We start from the raw sequence: 16,429 nt of genomic DNA on the forward strand, positions 1-16,429 counted from the left end.
CTTTCCCTTTCGCTATGGCCTCCCTCATCGAATCTGCTTGGCAGGTTTCACTCTTCTTCCATTTTCTTTATTTTTCGGTGTGCTTATCATTGCATGCATTTTCATTAATCGATTCAAACTAAATCATTAGTTACTTTCTGTTTTTTCTTGCTTTTTTTTTTGTTACACTTGATGATATGATTATATATTGCTATGCATTTAGGAAAGTAAAACGGTACTTGATAACTAATCATTGCATTTCGAAATTGGATTCTTTTATTAATCGGATTTTCACTCGATTCTTGTTGAAATTGAATTTTAATTGTTAAAGAAAACGCAAGAAGAGGAAATAACAATGTAGAGCTTTGGCGTTAGAATCAACGTAACATTTAAGCAGATTCATAGACTGGCAATTTTGTCATTTCCTATTTTTCATGGTTTTTTAGTGAAATCTTGCAAGTTCTTTGGCCATCATATATATATTCCATTAGATTGTTTGGTTATATTTGCTAGATGTTGAAAAGTTAATAGAATGAGGGCCGGAAAAAGTTAGTAACCGCTATTATATACTTTAATCGAAATAGTTGAGCATGTATAATATTAAATTAATAATAATTTAACTTGTACATGTACCATTCCGTTTACAGAAAAAAAAATAAAATTAATGTGTGTTTAGATAGTATAAAATATTTTACACATTACATCAATTTTATTATAATTATGATTATCGTATGTAATATATAATATTTTGTGAAACACTGATACAATCACAAATACGACACTCATACATAGATACCAATAATAATTTAATAAAATAGAAATTATTAAATGTAACCATATGTGTAAGTGTCAATGCTTGCCACCCCTGGATCGGTTCGTGATTAGAATTGATTTGGAATATTGTTGATGGAGTTTTTAGTGTATGTTTGGATTGATGGTGAGTTTAGCAAAATCATGGTGCCTGTATAGCACTGTGATTTTGTTGCAACTCTAAAGTGTAGTCTTTGTGAAAATTACGGTGGTACACCTTTAGTTTGCCAAATTGACCATCAATCTAAATATTCATTTATATTACTTTGAAACTGCTATTTATTTAGAAACAAAAATGATGTTCATTCCTTCTTGTAGTTGGACTTTTTGCTAGATATATAATTCACTGGTTCTTTTTTTTTTTTTTTGCTGCAGTACTTGATCACAAATTTCAGTGACTTCCAATTGGCATGTTTGGGAAGTTTCTTTCTGCATGAAAGTGTTTTCTTCTTATCTGGACTTCCTTTTATTTGGCTTGAGAGGGCAGGATGGCTTTCAAAGTACAAAATTCAGGTTTCCTGATATTCAATTTCATTGCCTCCTTAAACTTTATTTCATTTTTGTATTTTAATGTAGATTAGCCACTTTACGTTTTCGACCCCCATCTTTCCCTTCAAAGGACTTGTGGCGAGTTGGAAAGACACTCATTGTTATGTTTCTGTAATCATTAGGGCAACTCCATTTACTTGATATCAATCATGCATCTTTTCCTGCATTTACCAGTGAAAATTACAGTGTATTTTCCTTTTTGATGTTTTACGCTTTATTTTTATGATGACTTACAGTAATTGATGTTTTTGTAATGCCATTTGTTGTTGGTTGTCAAACTTTTGGTTGGCCATCTCTCACCAAAATGAAAATCCTTCAAAATATATTGCAATTTTTTTGTCTATTTCAACTTGTGCATCATGTAGTTGAATAATGAAATTTGAATATCTTCTGGTACCAGCTTCTAAAGATAAATGTATTCCATCTTTGTTTGGTTTATAATTGTCTAATTTATAACAGAAATATTTGAATTTTGTTATGCGACTAAATCTTGTTTCTACTGCTGTTTGAGATCTGTTATGCTGGTCATTAATCCTATCTTTCTTGATCCTTTTCCTTACCCAGCATATAATTTATATTGTATGAGTATTGCCCCTCAACTTAAAATTTCTGGATAAGTCATTGGTTTAAAGCTTTGTATGATCATTATGTAAAATTTGGTTGCTAATACACACTTCATGTAGGCAAAAACTAACAGCCGTGCCTCTGAGGAGAAATGTATTATTCGCTTATTGGTGTATCATTTTGGAGTCAATCTACCTGTGATGATTTTTTCATATCCTGTCTTCAAATACATGGGCATGCGGAGTAGCCTTCCTCTGCCGTCCTGGTACTTTCAGGTTTCTTTAGAACACTCTTATGAGTTTCATGATGGGAATTTGTCCTCCTTTAAACATTTAAAATACACCTTTCCATTAAGATTGCTTAGCAAGACCTGCTTTTGATTTTGCAGGAGAGTAGTTCTGTCGCAAATAATATTTTACTTCATTTTGGAGGATTTTGTATTCTACTGGGGACATAGGATACTGCACACAAAGTGGTTGTACAAACATGTACATAGTGTTCATCACGAGTAAGTTGTATACATTTTTTCCGCAGTCTACCAACGAACTATGAAATGGTTTTTTAATTTTTTTGGGTTTTGATTAAATTTCAAAAGTTTTAACTATATTGTGAAGGTATGCTACACCATTTGGACTTACTTCTGAATATGCTCATCCTGCTGAGATACTTTTCCTTGGATTTGCTACCATTGTTGGTCCTGCTATCACCGGACCTCACTTGATTACTCTCTGGCTATGGATGGTTCTTAGAGTCCTTGAGACAGTTGAGGCACATTGCGGTTATCATTTCCCATGGAGTCCCTCCAATTTCTTACCACTTTATGGGGGGTGAGTTTCGTGTTCTCTCTCCTTTACTTGACAGCAACCTTTTAGTTTCAGTTATTTCGCTCATTTCTTTGTTGTTAAAATTTATATCTCCAATTTCAGAGCCGATTTTCATGATTACCATCACCGTTTGTTGTACACTAAGTCTGGAAACTATTCGTCAACCTTTACATACATGGACCGGTAAGTTTTTTGACATGTTCTTCTTAATAAGATGGGCTAAGTAACATTGGACCTGGATTGCCTGCCATTTTGATTACCTTGTATTCAGACCGTCTCGTGATCTCAGCCTTCTGATCTTAATCTGACGGTTTGTATTTTGACTTACCAAAACATATCTAAAAACAAAGTCGAAACACGAACCATCAGATCAAAGTCATACGGTCTAGATCTGCAATAGTGTAATTGCGTGACGGCTGGAAATTTGTGTTTCCATGTAACATTGGTTTATGCATCGGATATTCTGCTTGCTAAACTGACAATGATGTGATATTTTTTGTCCATTATAATAGGATATTTGGAACTGATATAGGGTACAGAAAGTTGAAAGCATTAAAGAATGTTGAAGTTGAATACAATAGCGAACAGAAAAAACAATGATGGAATGGACCAAATTTTGTGAATATCTGTAATCATGGAAAAGGTTGATTTCCAAACTCGAGGGAAAATTTGAAAATTGTCTTGTCTTGTTCAGTAATTTGGTAGTTAATTTGAAAATCTGTAATTCAGAAAAGTTTAGTGAGAGTGGATGCGATTTTTGGATGGTTTCTCCCCCTATTGTGCATCCATTTTGTTAATTCCAATTCTTTCTTGGCAAACATGACTATTGTTGGATTTAACCCAGTTGAATGAAATGAAAGAAACAATTTATTTGCATGTTCGATACCTCCCCTAATTTGAGCTTTAATACTGTTCTGTGACACTAATTAATGTGCTTCAAGTTTGAATTGTTTGGACATTATATGAGTTTGATATTTGATTTAAATAATTATAGGATAGACTTTATTTATCTCATCTGGAACTTTGGATTAGTTGGGTCTTCTTTTCATTAGGAATCAAAATGTTAAAAGACAAAAAACACAAAAGCATTCTACAACTGCGAATTCACATCACTACAAGACTAGTTGTTAAAAACCACTTTCCACATAATTGCATTCTACAACTGCAAATTTTAGGGAAATTGAATATATGTTTGAGTAACTAGAAAACAAATGGGAAGGACTACAATATTAGAATAAATCTTATAAGTTTGTCTCTGAAATATTTAGCGGTTGACACATAAATTCTTGATATTGTAAAGTCTATGCCTTTTCTTTAAACACGCAAAATCTGTGCATTACTTACAACTAATAATTTCAGTCAAAAACACAAACTTACAACTAATAATTGGACTTGTTACTAGTGCAAACCACCCTTGTGCTGCCTCTAAAAACTACTTTACGTTGAATATGCATTGCCAAATAACACAAACAAGACTTGTGTTTTGTTTCAACTTCTTGTACTACGGGCCTGCTTGGCTTATGGACGGCTTATTTGAGCTTATCTTATATAATACTATCGTATCTTGTTTGTTCTGCCGATCAGTGCATATCAAATGCACTTGCATATTTCCATCTATTGTTAAAGTAGCTCTAGGTTATAAGGCAATAGAGAAAATAGAGAGAGTTAGCATTAGAGGTATCCCTACCGATTAAGGACACCAACAATAATAAAATTTGAAGTTATTTTACTTGAAAAATGTGAACATTCTGATTTTGGACAAAGTAGCTTTGCTTTTGCATTCTAAAGCAAGAGTTTTTTTCTTCTTTTTTATTCCTCCTTCTATTCTTTTAGTTCAATATCATGAACCTTATAAAAAATCGAGGAGTTCTTCCAACTTTAGTGTGTTTAGGCCTTTAGCCTCATCTCAAGTATTCTTAATATGTTGGCCAGTTTTTGGAATCTTCCGAACATTGTTTCAATGAATTCTCCTTATGGCATTATTTAAAACATTTCATATTTACACACATAGATACTAGTCTTTGATTCTTGTACACGTGTTGTGCCCTTGTACAGTAGAGCCAGGGTAGTCCCAAAGATCTGTTGCAGCTACACATTCACCACATTTTTCATTTTTGTCATGTGTTATCTCACTCATTAAATAATGTCTTGCCTGGTTGTTTATGGTGTACTACTTCTTCTGTACAATCATCATGCTATATAAGTTTTATTTATTTTTTATTTTTACAGATATATATGTTATTATAATCTAAACAAATTAAGATGTTATCATCTCACTATTCACATATTAATTTTAACATATTACTTAATTCATCGTATAGACCACTAATGATTAATGGTTAATATATTATTAGCTTTATATTTAGTACTACATTTTAATGTATATATATTTTTTACATAATACATAATACCTTTTTTAATCTATTTTCTTATAATATTTATGAGTGGAATATGACATAAGACATTAAATTATAAATCGATTGATCAAACATATAAATATCTTTTTAACAGTATAAAATCTTATTCATTCAATAAAATACATAATCTTATTCATATGAATTAGTTGAATTTATGTTCTCTAAGACATTCTACAAATTCTCAAATTTGTGTTTATAAATTTATATATAATAATTATTCAAATAAATTCATTGGAAAAAAATACTCTATAAACAAAATCAATAAATCATATTGTTTTTGAAATTATAAAATCTTATTCGCAGTAATACTAATATATTAAAGTTTATATATTTCACACAGCGCACAAACCTTATTCTAGTTATTATTATTATAAAACCGAAACAAATAAATTAAATTATAACAAATATTATACAATAAAATAATAAAATATATAATGAGCAACAATAGAAAAACTATGTGTTATAATAAAATTCCATACCTTTTCTTAAATTTAATTAACATCCTTGACCCCCTCCCTCAAGTCTCAACATCGGCCACTGAATCCTTCCAATCTCCTTAGCATTCTCGTCTCTCCACGTGGCACTTGCACCCTCTTTATAGGCTCGTGCCGGTGCCGATTAGTCATCATCCTCAGACATAATAATAAAATAAAAATAAAAATAAACAAACAAAAGATCACATAACTTGTTACATTATTTTACTAGATTTGATAAATAATTATTAACAACACGGTCCCCAATAATTCATTCTTCTATACACCTATAACAATTGATGTAAACTTAGCTTTAAATTGACTTTCATAACAAGCATAAGTTAGTTGAGAAAATGCCTTATAAAGGAAGACCCTATGGGATGCTAGTGCATAAAAAAACTCCTGATTATCAATGTCTTTTTTCTCCTTGAGAACTGAAGAGTTAAAATAAATAAATAAAATATTTTGTTGAGTTTGTGTAAGAGATGGGGAATTGTCAAGCTGTTGATGCTGCAGCACTAGTGATCCAACACCCTTGTGGGAAGATAGAGAGATTGTATTGGTCAGTTAGTGCAAGTGAAGTTATGAGGGCAAATCCAGGTCATTATGTGTCATTGATCATGCCATTGCCTCAACAAGGACAAAATAGTAATAACAATGAGGAGAAGAAGGATGTGGTTTTCACTCGTGTTAAGTTGCTTAAGCCTGATGATACTCTCACTTTAGGCCATGCTTATAGACTCATCACAGCTCAAGGTACTTGTTTTTTTAAGGGGTGTATTTGCCAATCGCATAAAATAACAGTTAACTCAAATTTTATTATGCATAGTTCTGTTATAGTCGACAATATTTTGAACTAAAATTAGCTTGTCACATATCAATATAGACTTATTCAAATTCTGCTACACTACTATAACACCATTATAGTTGCTATTTTATGTCACTACATGTTTCTGAAAAATTGGTTGTGTTTTTTGGGTTTGAAGAGGTTGAGAAGGTAATGAAAGCTAAGAAGAGGAAGACACAGGGAAGGACAGTGGAGGGTGTTGAAATGGTGCACATAGAAAAGGAAAGTTTAGCTTGTGAAACTGAAGGGATGTTGGACACAGGAAAGATGTATCAGGTTTGGTTCTGTTATTACTTATCTTCAACAGCCATTTTTTGCTTTGCTGATTTGGATGTGATAACTATATACAAAGTGATTAAAAGACATAATCAGTTCTACATAGCCATTCAATGAGAATCCCATTAAATGCATACAAATTTTATCTTCATTTTTTGTTTGTGTAAACATGGTTAATGAGATGGGAACTGATGCTATCTATAACTACATTTCAGGCAATGAGAGCAGACAGGCGGAGGCTAAGGGTATCATCGGTAAACCCTGCAGCACCACGACCAAAATCATGGCGCCCCGCTTTACAAAGCATCTCAGAGTTTTCTAGTTGAGTGATGCAATATGTTGTGAAATGTACTGTGTCTCAGAACATTACAATACAATCATACTCTCAACTAAATAACCATGTTCAGTTACAACATGTTTGTATAGCACCAAAAAGAAGGAAAAGAAAAAAAATTGTGAAATGTAAAATCAAAATCTATAAGAAGTTCTTTTTATTGTTATTTTTATAAAGCATACAGATGTTACAAAATCAAATGATAAATCTTTACATTGTAAAAGAGAGAAAAATGTAAAAGTACAAGTCATTTTAATTTTGAGTTCCAAACTTTCCAATCTTCATCAACATGATTTTGTGCCCATAATAGTGATGTTCTGGCAGCTAGAGATGCTCCTGGTAGTTTCTTCTTCTTTAAAGCAACCAACATATCAGTGAATGGCTCCACCAACAATGTACCTGGACCTCCATACTCCTTGTGCAAAAACTCATTAAATATCTGTTTTCCATCAAAAAATGGTTACTCATGTAGTCAATAGTTAGTTAAAAGTGAAATAAAATATTTCACAATTAGATTGAAGTCTGAAGCATCAAATACAGGTAGCATGTCAAAACATGGTCTGGATAAATACCCTACTAAGTCATAATCATAAATGTTTAAGTAGCCAACAAGAACTAGCACAGACCTGATTTATCAATAATCAACCACCAAGAACGCCCTAAATGCAATGTTGACAATCACAGATTACGAAAAATTTGTTCAAAATTTGTTGTGCTACAGTGTTATAGCCGCTATTTGACGACACTTTATACTACATAGTATATTGCATAGCAATAGCAATTTGTTAAATTTCCACAACACTTTTTCCACGCTATTTGACAACATTGCCTTAACATTAAGTGGCAAGCAAGGTGAATTTTTATGAGACTTATTAGGCCAGTGCTGTTATCAAATAGCATCATTTAATACAAACACAATAAGTATTATCAGAGTATTAAGTGCATATCTTTCAACTTCATTATTAGTTCAAAGGTGACAAACACAGTGCAATTCTTTGGTGAAAAAGACAAATGCAGCTAATGTTTTTGTTTCTTTTATATATTTGTTTATTTTCACAAAAGAACTCTTAGAGTCAAAGGGAAATACAACCTATCTAGGAGATATGCAGAGTGGAGAAGTGTCTCATATGATCTAAGATGGATCGATACACAAAAATAGTTTGAAACTCTAACAACAACTGATGACACTCCTTGACAAAAATCAAAAATTAGTGCCACAAAATTCAATTAATATTCGTTTTCTCTTGTTTTTGTCAAATCAACACCAATTAGGTTACTCTCTCAGTCGTACGCACGTGGACGACCTTGAACTTCTATTTAAATGTAGCGACAAGATCATTTACTATATATTCAGTCTTAAGACTTCATCTTTTACTGAATACACTAAGTAATACTGCATTAATTTATATTTTAATCAATAAAAGCTTGTAATCAAGACACTTCATGCGAATATATCCCTCTTTCAATGCTTCAAACATGAGATGTAAATTATTTTCTTTGGTTTATAACACCATTGTACAAACTGCAGAGAAATATGAGAAGGAACACAAGACGAAGCAGATGCGTGCTGAGTCAAATTGTAAACTGATAAAATTTCCAACAAAAATGTATATAAACAAAGACAGTTGTTGCTCCGCTTTCTGTTGTTTGATAAAAGTAACGCAAATGATTGATGACATAATTCAGCAAATTAACGTTCACAAGAACACAAATGATTGATGATGGAATTTAGCTAATTATAACTACGTTTCCGACCGCACAGTGACTACTATAGTGTTTCGATTATGTAATTCTTTTGGTTACATAGTACAATGTAATGAATATGAGTCATACTCAACATAAAGTGACAGGCATGCAATTAAATCTAACTCGGGGACTAGACTACAAGCCTTACATTTAGAGGGAGAAGGACTAATTGACTTTTGTGTTATATGAGTCCTGAAATAGTTTATTGAAAGCCATGTCATTAAATGCATTGATTATTTAGTTAAAGTTTCAATAAATACTTCTACAGGTGAATGTGTAAACATCACAACATATTGACATCACAACTACTATGAAAACGAAGAGTGAAGACTTTTAATATGAAAATACAGTTCAGCCGGATTTGAATTGGTAAGCTGTAAGCAAACTTTATTTTAGAACTCTCACAATCAAATCTAAGATACAATCATTGACTCTATAATATTTAATCATATAACCATTACTTTTATTTGAAAAGGACGAAACACAAAACAACAAACTTTCATAAATGTCCTACATTATTCATTCACATTTTTTTATGTTAATATTTTACAATGATTAGATATTTTGTTCAGGCTTTGTAAAAAAAAAGTAGATATTTTGTTCAGGCGTTTTCTCAAGCACCTAGCAATCAAAGTATATTAAATAAATAAATAATCTCAATCTCAACTAAATGAACCATTACAAAGCATTCATTTTTTTCCAAACAGTCTCTAAATTGGGAGATGATAAAAATAAGGTAAATTTTAGGTTTGGTTTTAGCCACAATCAATTAAAATCAGCCATGTGTACTTAAAATTCTAATAAAAAAAAGTTAGTGTGTACATTGATTTTAATTTGGTTGTGGCAACTAACTTACAATTTTCTAAAGCAACATAACCCTCACCTAAAAATAGTCTCTAAATTTTATGGATTAACAAATAAAATTGTTATGTCTACGTGTGGAAAGTCACATATTCTAATTCACTTAACATGTTAAATTAGCATTTGTCATAAAGTCTTGTTATGTGAAACTAAAAAACGACATTAACCTGAGCGCAAACGTCTATAACCGCATCAAGTTCATCACCGAACTCATCTGAATCCTCCGAAAGCTTCTGAAAGAGTTCAACTTTGAACTTGTTTGTTTCAAATACTGCAAATTCGGGACTTGGATCAGAGTACACGTGCTGCTGAATGGGTGAGTCTCTTAGAACACACGTGAGGGTATTTCTGGAAATGGGTTTTGCGTAGAGGGATGAAAAGGAAAGTGGACATGGGAAATAGTGGCGCAGGATAAGGAAGGGCGTGCGCAGGATAAGGGATTTAGAGGTAAGTGGTTTTGAAGGAGAGAGAGTGACCGTTGGGATAGAAGTGAAAAGCAGCATTGTGCAGAACTTTGGTAGCTTAGATTAAGAATCTTCTCTATATTTTATTTTTCTTTTGTTATGAAAAAATCGGATAAAATGTATACATATTAATCTGGAATAAAAAATTCAAAATGAGTTATTTCTAATTAGTTGTATATAAATTATTATTTTATTTATTTTAATGAATAATAAAAAAGAAGATAAATTATTTATATTAATCAAAGAAGAAAAAATATTTTTATATTCATTTGATTTGATAAAAAAATATTTTACTCATACTACTCTTAAATACAAAATGTAATTATTGATAAAAAAAATATTTGTAGACTGATCAATTTTATTAATAGTTAATTTATATTAAAAAATAATAATTTATAATCGATGAGATTAATTTATATTAAAAAAAAAAGTAAAAAACAAACAAATAATCACTGCATGCACACAAAAAACGTGGAGGAAAAAAGTGCCAAATTAGAATATGACGCTAATTTTAACAAACTTGCCATGGAGGCTACTTATGGACCTACGAAATTTTTTAGTTAATATCCACTTAGGGTGGGCAAGAGCGGGTCAACGAAAACGGGTCTGCGTGGTAAATAATGGACGAGTTCGGTTAAGGATTTTTGAACTACGGATATCCGGACCCGCCCTTTTCAAATTAATAATATTATATTTTAAAATACTAGGCTGTCCAAAAATCTCAGAGGCTTTCCCCAGTCCAAAAAAAAAGGCCCAAATCTAGAAGAAAAAAAAAAAAACTCACTTCCATTCCTCTCACTAAAATTCTGAAACCCTATTCTCATTTCATCAATCTCACACTCAACTCATACACTCACACCTCCACCAACTCCAACGATTATGTTTGAAGCCGCCGCCACCATCGATTTCGTCAACACTAATACCCTCCTTCTTTTTTCCTTTTTCTTCTCTTCAACTATAAATGGAGAGAGTACATGCAACATGATCCTTCACAAACGCACAGAGGTACATGCAATATGATTTGAGTTCATTGTTTTTTTGTTTTTAACAATCTTAGTTAAGGTTTTTAACACATGATTTTACTTATTCAAAGCATACTAAGTTTTTGGTTAGATTTTTCATTTCTCTTACGATATGAGTTTGAATAAATAACTTCATTTTTTCATCGATGTTAAGGTACTGAATCTACTGAGCGTGCCATTTTTTCTGTGTTGGAAGGTCGTCATCATAGTGAGCAAGAACAAAAATGTTAGGGTTGATTGTATAATGGGTGTAGGGTTTTTGAATTTGTTTTCAGTTTTATGATTTGTGACATTTTGAATCTGTTAAAGTTTTGTTTTTGTTCTGGTTTGAATTGTGAAAGTTAATTATATAATGGGTCTTATAGGGTTTTTGGAAGTTTTATCTTTTAGGTCTTTTATGATTTCTTTATGTTTTTGTTAAGTTGGGTTCAATTTGTTTAACTTAGGGTTTGTCTTGAAGATTTTATTTTTCATTTATATGTGTATATATTTAAAAGTATGTTAGTTAATGTTAGGTTTTTATGCATAATTTGGTGTAGTTTATTTAATGTGATTTGGTTGGGGTTTGTTCTATGCTTAAGGTTATCAATCCTCCATTTGTGTGAATCTCTTAAATATATTTTTATCTTCAGTTCTGTTTGTCTTAGCAAAAAGTTTATAGCACTTTTTTGTTTGATTTTTGTTGTTTCGAGTACATACTGAAATTTTATGTGAGTTAACTGAATAGAAGGAAAACCATGTCATTGATTATTTAAATGTTTCCAATTTTCAAAAGGTTTAAGATTAGGGTTCCTATTTTTAGACTTCAAGCTTTTTCAATCTAGTTTGTTTATAACTAACTTTACTCTTTATTTTTAATCTAGTTTGTGTTTTTCGTTAGTTCTTTTATTTATATTGTTATTTGAGTGTATGCTTATTTTTCAATTTTAGTTTTTTTTTATTAATGCTACTGTTTGTTATTTTTAAAGCATTCTTCTCTTTTTTATTTACTTAAATGTTTCCAATTTTCAAAAGTTTTAAGAATAGGGTTCCTATTTTTAGACTTCAAACTTTCACAATCTAGTTAGTTTATAATTAACTTTAATTTTTTTATTTATCTAGTTTGTGTCTTTCGTTAGTTCTTTAATTTATATTGTTGTGTTGAGTGTATACTTATTTCTAAATTTCAATTTTTTTATGTATGCTTCTATTTGTTATTTCTATAGCATTCTTCTCTTTTTTATTTATTTAAATGTTTCCAATTTTCAAAAGTTTTAAGATTAGGGTTTCTAATTTTAAACTTCAAACTTTTTCATTCTAGTTTGTTTATAATTAACTTTACTTTTTTTTTTTTTATCTAGTTTGTGTCTTTGGTTATTTTTTTTATTCATATTGTTGTGTTACTGTTGAGTGTATGCTTATTTTTTAATTTCAGTTTTTTTTATGTATTTTTTTGTTTGTTATTTCTAAAGCATTATTCTTTTTTTTTTTTTTTTTTTTTTTTTTTTCCAATTTTCAAAAGTTTTAAGAGATTAGGGTTCTTATTTTTAGACTTCAAATTTTTTCAATCTAGTTTGTTAATTAACTTTACTTTTTTTAATCTAGTTTGTGTCTTTGGTTAGCTCTTTTATTCATATTCTTGTGTTGTTTGTTCCTATTTTTAGACTTCAAGCTTTTATTCATATCTAGTTTGTTCATATTGTTGTGTTGTTTGTTTATTTTATTAATTTTTTATTGTTATGATTTTTGCAGTTTGGTTGGTTATTAATTCTGGTTTTTATTTTGAAGGTTTGTGTTTAATTCTGATTTTATTAGTGTGGTTCTAGCTTTAGAAGATGGAGCAAGGAGAAGCTAGCAATCAAGGAGGTCATCAAGGAGTAGTGGAGCAAGGAGAGGGTAACGATCAAAGAGGACAACAAGGAGAGGGTAACAATCAAGGAGGACATCAAGGAGTAATGGAGCATCATCATAGTGAGTTTGTTATGTTTAATATGCAAATTATTTTATGCTTAATATGTATGCATGCTTGAAAATATTTTATGTTTAATAAGTATGTTTCTTTTATGTTTAATTTGTATGTATGCTTCTTGTTTAATTAGTATCTAGATTTGCAACTATTTGTTGCTTAATTAGTATATATTATTTTATAATTTGTATGTATGCATGTTTCATGCTTAATATGTATGCTTGCAACTAATTTATTATTAATTTAGTATGTATATATTATCCTTAATTTTTATGGGTACTTTTTGCAACTGTTTTTGTTTAATATGTATCCTTTATGCCTAAATTTTATTTATTCTCATGCTTAATTAGTTTTTATGTAATATTAATTAGTACGTGTCCTTCTATTACTATTTATTAATTAAACATTTTAACTATCTAAAAAACTTTAAATAGTTTAACTATATATAAAAAAACTAATTAAAAACTACACTTTAAATATTAAAAAAAATTAATAATTAAACTCTTAAAATATTTCAGTAGTGGATAATTCTCAACCAACACAAGAATGGATTGATGGTGAAGGGGATTATTTTCATATGAGGTGTTGTGCCCATATCTTGAATCTAGTAGTCCAAGATGGGTTAACAGAACAAGATTTATTTATTCATAGCATTCACAATGCAGTTAGGTTTGTTCGTTCTTCTCGACAAAGAGCTTTGAGGTTTAAGGAATGCATTGATATTTTTAATATAACATGTAAAAAACTTCTTAGTTTTGATGTTTCCACAAGGTGGAATTCAACATACATGATGTTGGAACCTGCTGAAAAGTATCAAACAGCTTTTGATAAATTAGAGGGTGGGGATTATGGGTATTTGACTTGGTTTGGGGTTGCTGGTCCTCCTACTTCTGATGATTGGGAAAGAATTCGAGCATTTGTTGGATTTTTAAAGATTTTCTTTGAAGCGACAAAGGTTTTTTCATCGTCGCAACAAGTGTCTTAGCACACAACTTTTCATAATTTGGCTTCTATTCAGTGTGAGTTTGACAAAACATCAATGAACCTCAATACTATTGTGGCTGTAATGGTTTCATATATGAAGGGAAAATATGATAAATATTAGGGTGACATTGAAAGAATTAATCGTTTTCTTTATTTTGGAGTGATATGTAACCCTCGTTATAAATTAAGGTATATTGAGTGGACTTTTGATAACATGTATGGTGAGGACGTTGGTAAGGTGAAGGCTGAAAATGTTAAGGATAGTTTGATGAAATTGTACACTTGATACAAATCTGCCCATGATCGTAATGTTGTATCTGTTGCTGTCCGTTCTGTTGAACAATCTACCCCCCTAAAAATCCATCATTTTTTGCATGGGTAGATGCCTTTAAACAACACTTAAAAGAAAAGGATTCTATTGATAAATAAAATGAACTTGAAAGGTACTTAAGTGACGCTTGTTCAGTAGACGGTGAGAAATTTGACATTTGTATTTGGTGAAAGAAAAACACTGCTCGTTACCCTATTTTGACAGCAATGGTAAGAGAAATTCTGGCCACACCAATGTCAACTGTAGCTTCAGAGAGTGCATTCAACACAGGTGGAAGGATTTTGGACACTTATAGGAGCTCTTTGAGCCCAAATATGGCAGAAGCTTTGATATGCACTCATAACTAGTTGAAGCCCTCTTTCTCATACTTTAAAGACCTTAATTTGAAAGAAGATTTTGAGATATCTGAGAATGTTGTGACAAGTTGTGTAATATGTATATGTACTTCTTTAATTAGACCATTTCTTGTTATTGTAAATTAACTTTTAATTTAAATTGTTTATTCATTGTAGAACTTCAACAAGGCTCAATAACTAGTGGTGGAAGGCAAAGATCTATTATTGACGAAGCAGCTGCTCATGGGTCTGGGCCTGCTTAAGTTTTGTAAGTAAGAAAAATTATACTTATATTTTATTTATAAAATATGTAAGTGAGCTTTAATAATGAACCTACCAATTATGCTAATTCAGTTTTATTTAACTACATCAAGGTTTCAGATTTAAGACTTTTTGAGTTTTTTGCAGTCATATATGACTTATACTTGCACAATACATGCCTGTATTTTGAGGATGATGTTTTGGCTGAAAATGTGCTTGTGTGGTATCATTTTGAATATGATTTGTTGACGTTTGTTGGGTTAGTTGGTTGCTGCCAGCAATTTATGTATGTGTGGTTCATGCTTGATAATTTGTGGATTTCTGTATGTTGGAATTATTGCGTTGTATTTACTGAAATTTTTTAATTATTAGGTACTAATTTTGTGTTTGATTGTCACTAGCTTTCAAATGAACATCACTATCGGGAACCACACAAATTTACTAATGTTTCGACATGTGAAAAGGTAAGTTACTCCCTTGATATTTTTTTATGTATCAATAAATTTTAGTTAAGTTTGTAATTGAAACTTTTATTATTAACTTAATACTTAGTATGAATTTGATATTATTTTTAACTTATTGAAATTTGTATTATTGTTAACTTAGTAATTAGTATTATTGTTCAGCCCTACTTAATAGTTTAGATTATAATTTGAACTTATTATGTTGTATTTAAATTGATAGAATGAGAACTTAATTAGTTATGAACTGGTTATCTTGTATTTAAAGATAGAATGAGAACTTAATTAGTTATCAGATAGTTATGTTGTATTTAGTCTTTAAACTGATATAAGGAGAACTTAATTGGCTATGAATATGTTGTACTCAAACTTTTATTTTTCCAATAAATTAGGGGCAAGAGACTTAGCAGTGGTTCATTTTCAACCTCGAAGTGGTCATCTCACATTTGGGGAGTTGAATTTCAAGGTCATAGTTCAAACTTTATATATTTATGTTGATGTATTCTAATTTATTTTATCATTAGGTTATATTCTTGATATTCTTACGAAATTAATTCCATTTTTGTTATACGTTCACTACAAGAGAAAACACCATTTTGTGGCCAACTTTATAAATATTTTGTGGCCGAATAAAACCCTCACAAATTAGTGACCGAAAAAGCCCTCACAAATGCCAAAATTGAAATTGGTATTTATTTGTAGCTGAAAAAGCCCTCACAAATTTTTAAATATTTAACTTGATTTCGTGGCTGCCTAAGCCCTCACAAATATCCGTTGATTTTTAAATATCCGTTGGCATTGTGGCTGCTTTGGCCGCCACAAATGCTCAAGGTAACACTATATATATTTCTCCCCCTCCTAATTCATTTTTTCACATCCAACTTCTCTCTAAAACCTCATTCTAACTATTCTCTCTACACAAAATTACTCTTAAGCTTCATTTAAA

General features: G+C 30.7%; 3 protein-coding genes across 3 annotated transcripts; 2 read left to right on the forward strand and 1 right to left on the reverse strand.

The window, feature by feature from the left end:
* The first annotated feature begins 6 nt into the window (after positions 1-6).
* Positions 7-3,602, forward strand: LOC101502074 (methylsterol monooxygenase 2-2-like). The gene is made up of 7 exons (XM_004509807.3): positions 7-44; positions 1,165-1,302; positions 2,022-2,167; positions 2,291-2,410; positions 2,517-2,729; positions 2,829-2,909; positions 3,239-3,602. Exons 1-7 carry the CDS (start codon positions 15-17, stop codon positions 3,324-3,326), a joined length of 816 nt encoding a protein of 271 aa, XP_004509864.1. The 5' UTR covers positions 7-14; the 3' UTR covers positions 3,327-3,602.
* A 2,335-nt stretch (positions 3,603-5,937) lies between these two features.
* On the forward strand, positions 5,938-7,357 carry LOC101502704 (uncharacterized). The gene is made up of 3 exons (XM_004509809.4): positions 5,938-6,372; positions 6,603-6,739; positions 6,955-7,357. The coding sequence occupies exons 1-3, from the start codon at positions 6,102-6,104 to the stop codon at positions 7,063-7,065; spliced, it is 519 nt and encodes a 172-aa protein (XP_004509866.1). The 5' UTR covers positions 5,938-6,101; the 3' UTR covers positions 7,066-7,357.
* LOC101502402 (protein PLASTID REDOX INSENSITIVE 2, chloroplastic-like) lies at positions 7,216-10,228 on the reverse strand. Its single transcript, XM_004509808.4, has 2 exons — positions 9,848-10,228; positions 7,216-7,512 (listed from the first exon to the last, which is right to left on the reverse strand). Exons 1-2 carry the CDS (start codon positions 10,181-10,183, stop codon positions 7,321-7,323), a joined length of 528 nt encoding a protein of 175 aa, XP_004509865.1. The 5' UTR covers positions 10,184-10,228; the 3' UTR covers positions 7,216-7,320.
* Between the last annotated feature and the right edge of the window lie 6,201 nt (positions 10,229-16,429).

Source organism: Cicer arietinum, chromosome 7 (genome assembly GCF_000331145.2).
Source record: "Cicer arietinum cultivar CDC Frontier isolate Library 1 chromosome 7, Cicar.CDCFrontier_v2.0, whole genome shotgun sequence".
In the NCBI taxonomy this organism is placed as follows: Eukaryota; Viridiplantae; Streptophyta; class Magnoliopsida; order Fabales; family Fabaceae; genus Cicer; species Cicer arietinum.

What these genes read in the sequence shown, in the direction of transcription:
- LOC101502402 (XM_004509808.4), bottom strand. Translation starts at nt 10,183, where the DNA reads ATGCTGCTTTTCACTTCTATCCCAACGGTCACTCTCTCTCCTTCAAAA. An exon ending in TTATAGACGTTTGCGCTCAG is followed by an intron (nt 7,513 to 9,847) that starts GTTAATGTCGTT and finishes GATGGAAAACAG; the next exon opens with ATATTTAATGAGTTTTTGCA.
- LOC101502074 (XM_004509807.3), top strand. Translation starts at nt 15, where the DNA reads ATGGCCTCCCTCATCGAATCTGCTTGGCAG. An exon ending in TCATCGAATCTGCTTGGCAG is followed by an intron (nt 45 to 1,164) that starts GTTTCACTCTTC and finishes TTTTTGCTGCAG; the next exon opens with TACTTGATCACAAATTTCAG. An exon ending in GTACATAGTGTTCATCACGA is followed by an intron (nt 2,411 to 2,516) that starts GTAAGTTGTATA and finishes TATATTGTGAAG; the next exon opens with GTATGCTACACCATTTGGAC.
- LOC101502704 (XM_004509809.4), top strand. Translation starts at nt 6,102, where the DNA reads ATGGGGAATTGTCAAGCTGTTGATGCTGCAGCACTAGTGATCCAACAC. An exon ending in TAGACTCATCACAGCTCAAG is followed by an intron (nt 6,373 to 6,602) that starts GTACTTGTTTTT and finishes TTGGGTTTGAAG; the next exon opens with AGGTTGAGAAGGTAATGAAA. An exon ending in ACACAGGAAAGATGTATCAG is followed by an intron (nt 6,740 to 6,954) that starts GTTTGGTTCTGT and finishes ACTACATTTCAG; the next exon opens with GCAATGAGAGCAGACAGGCG.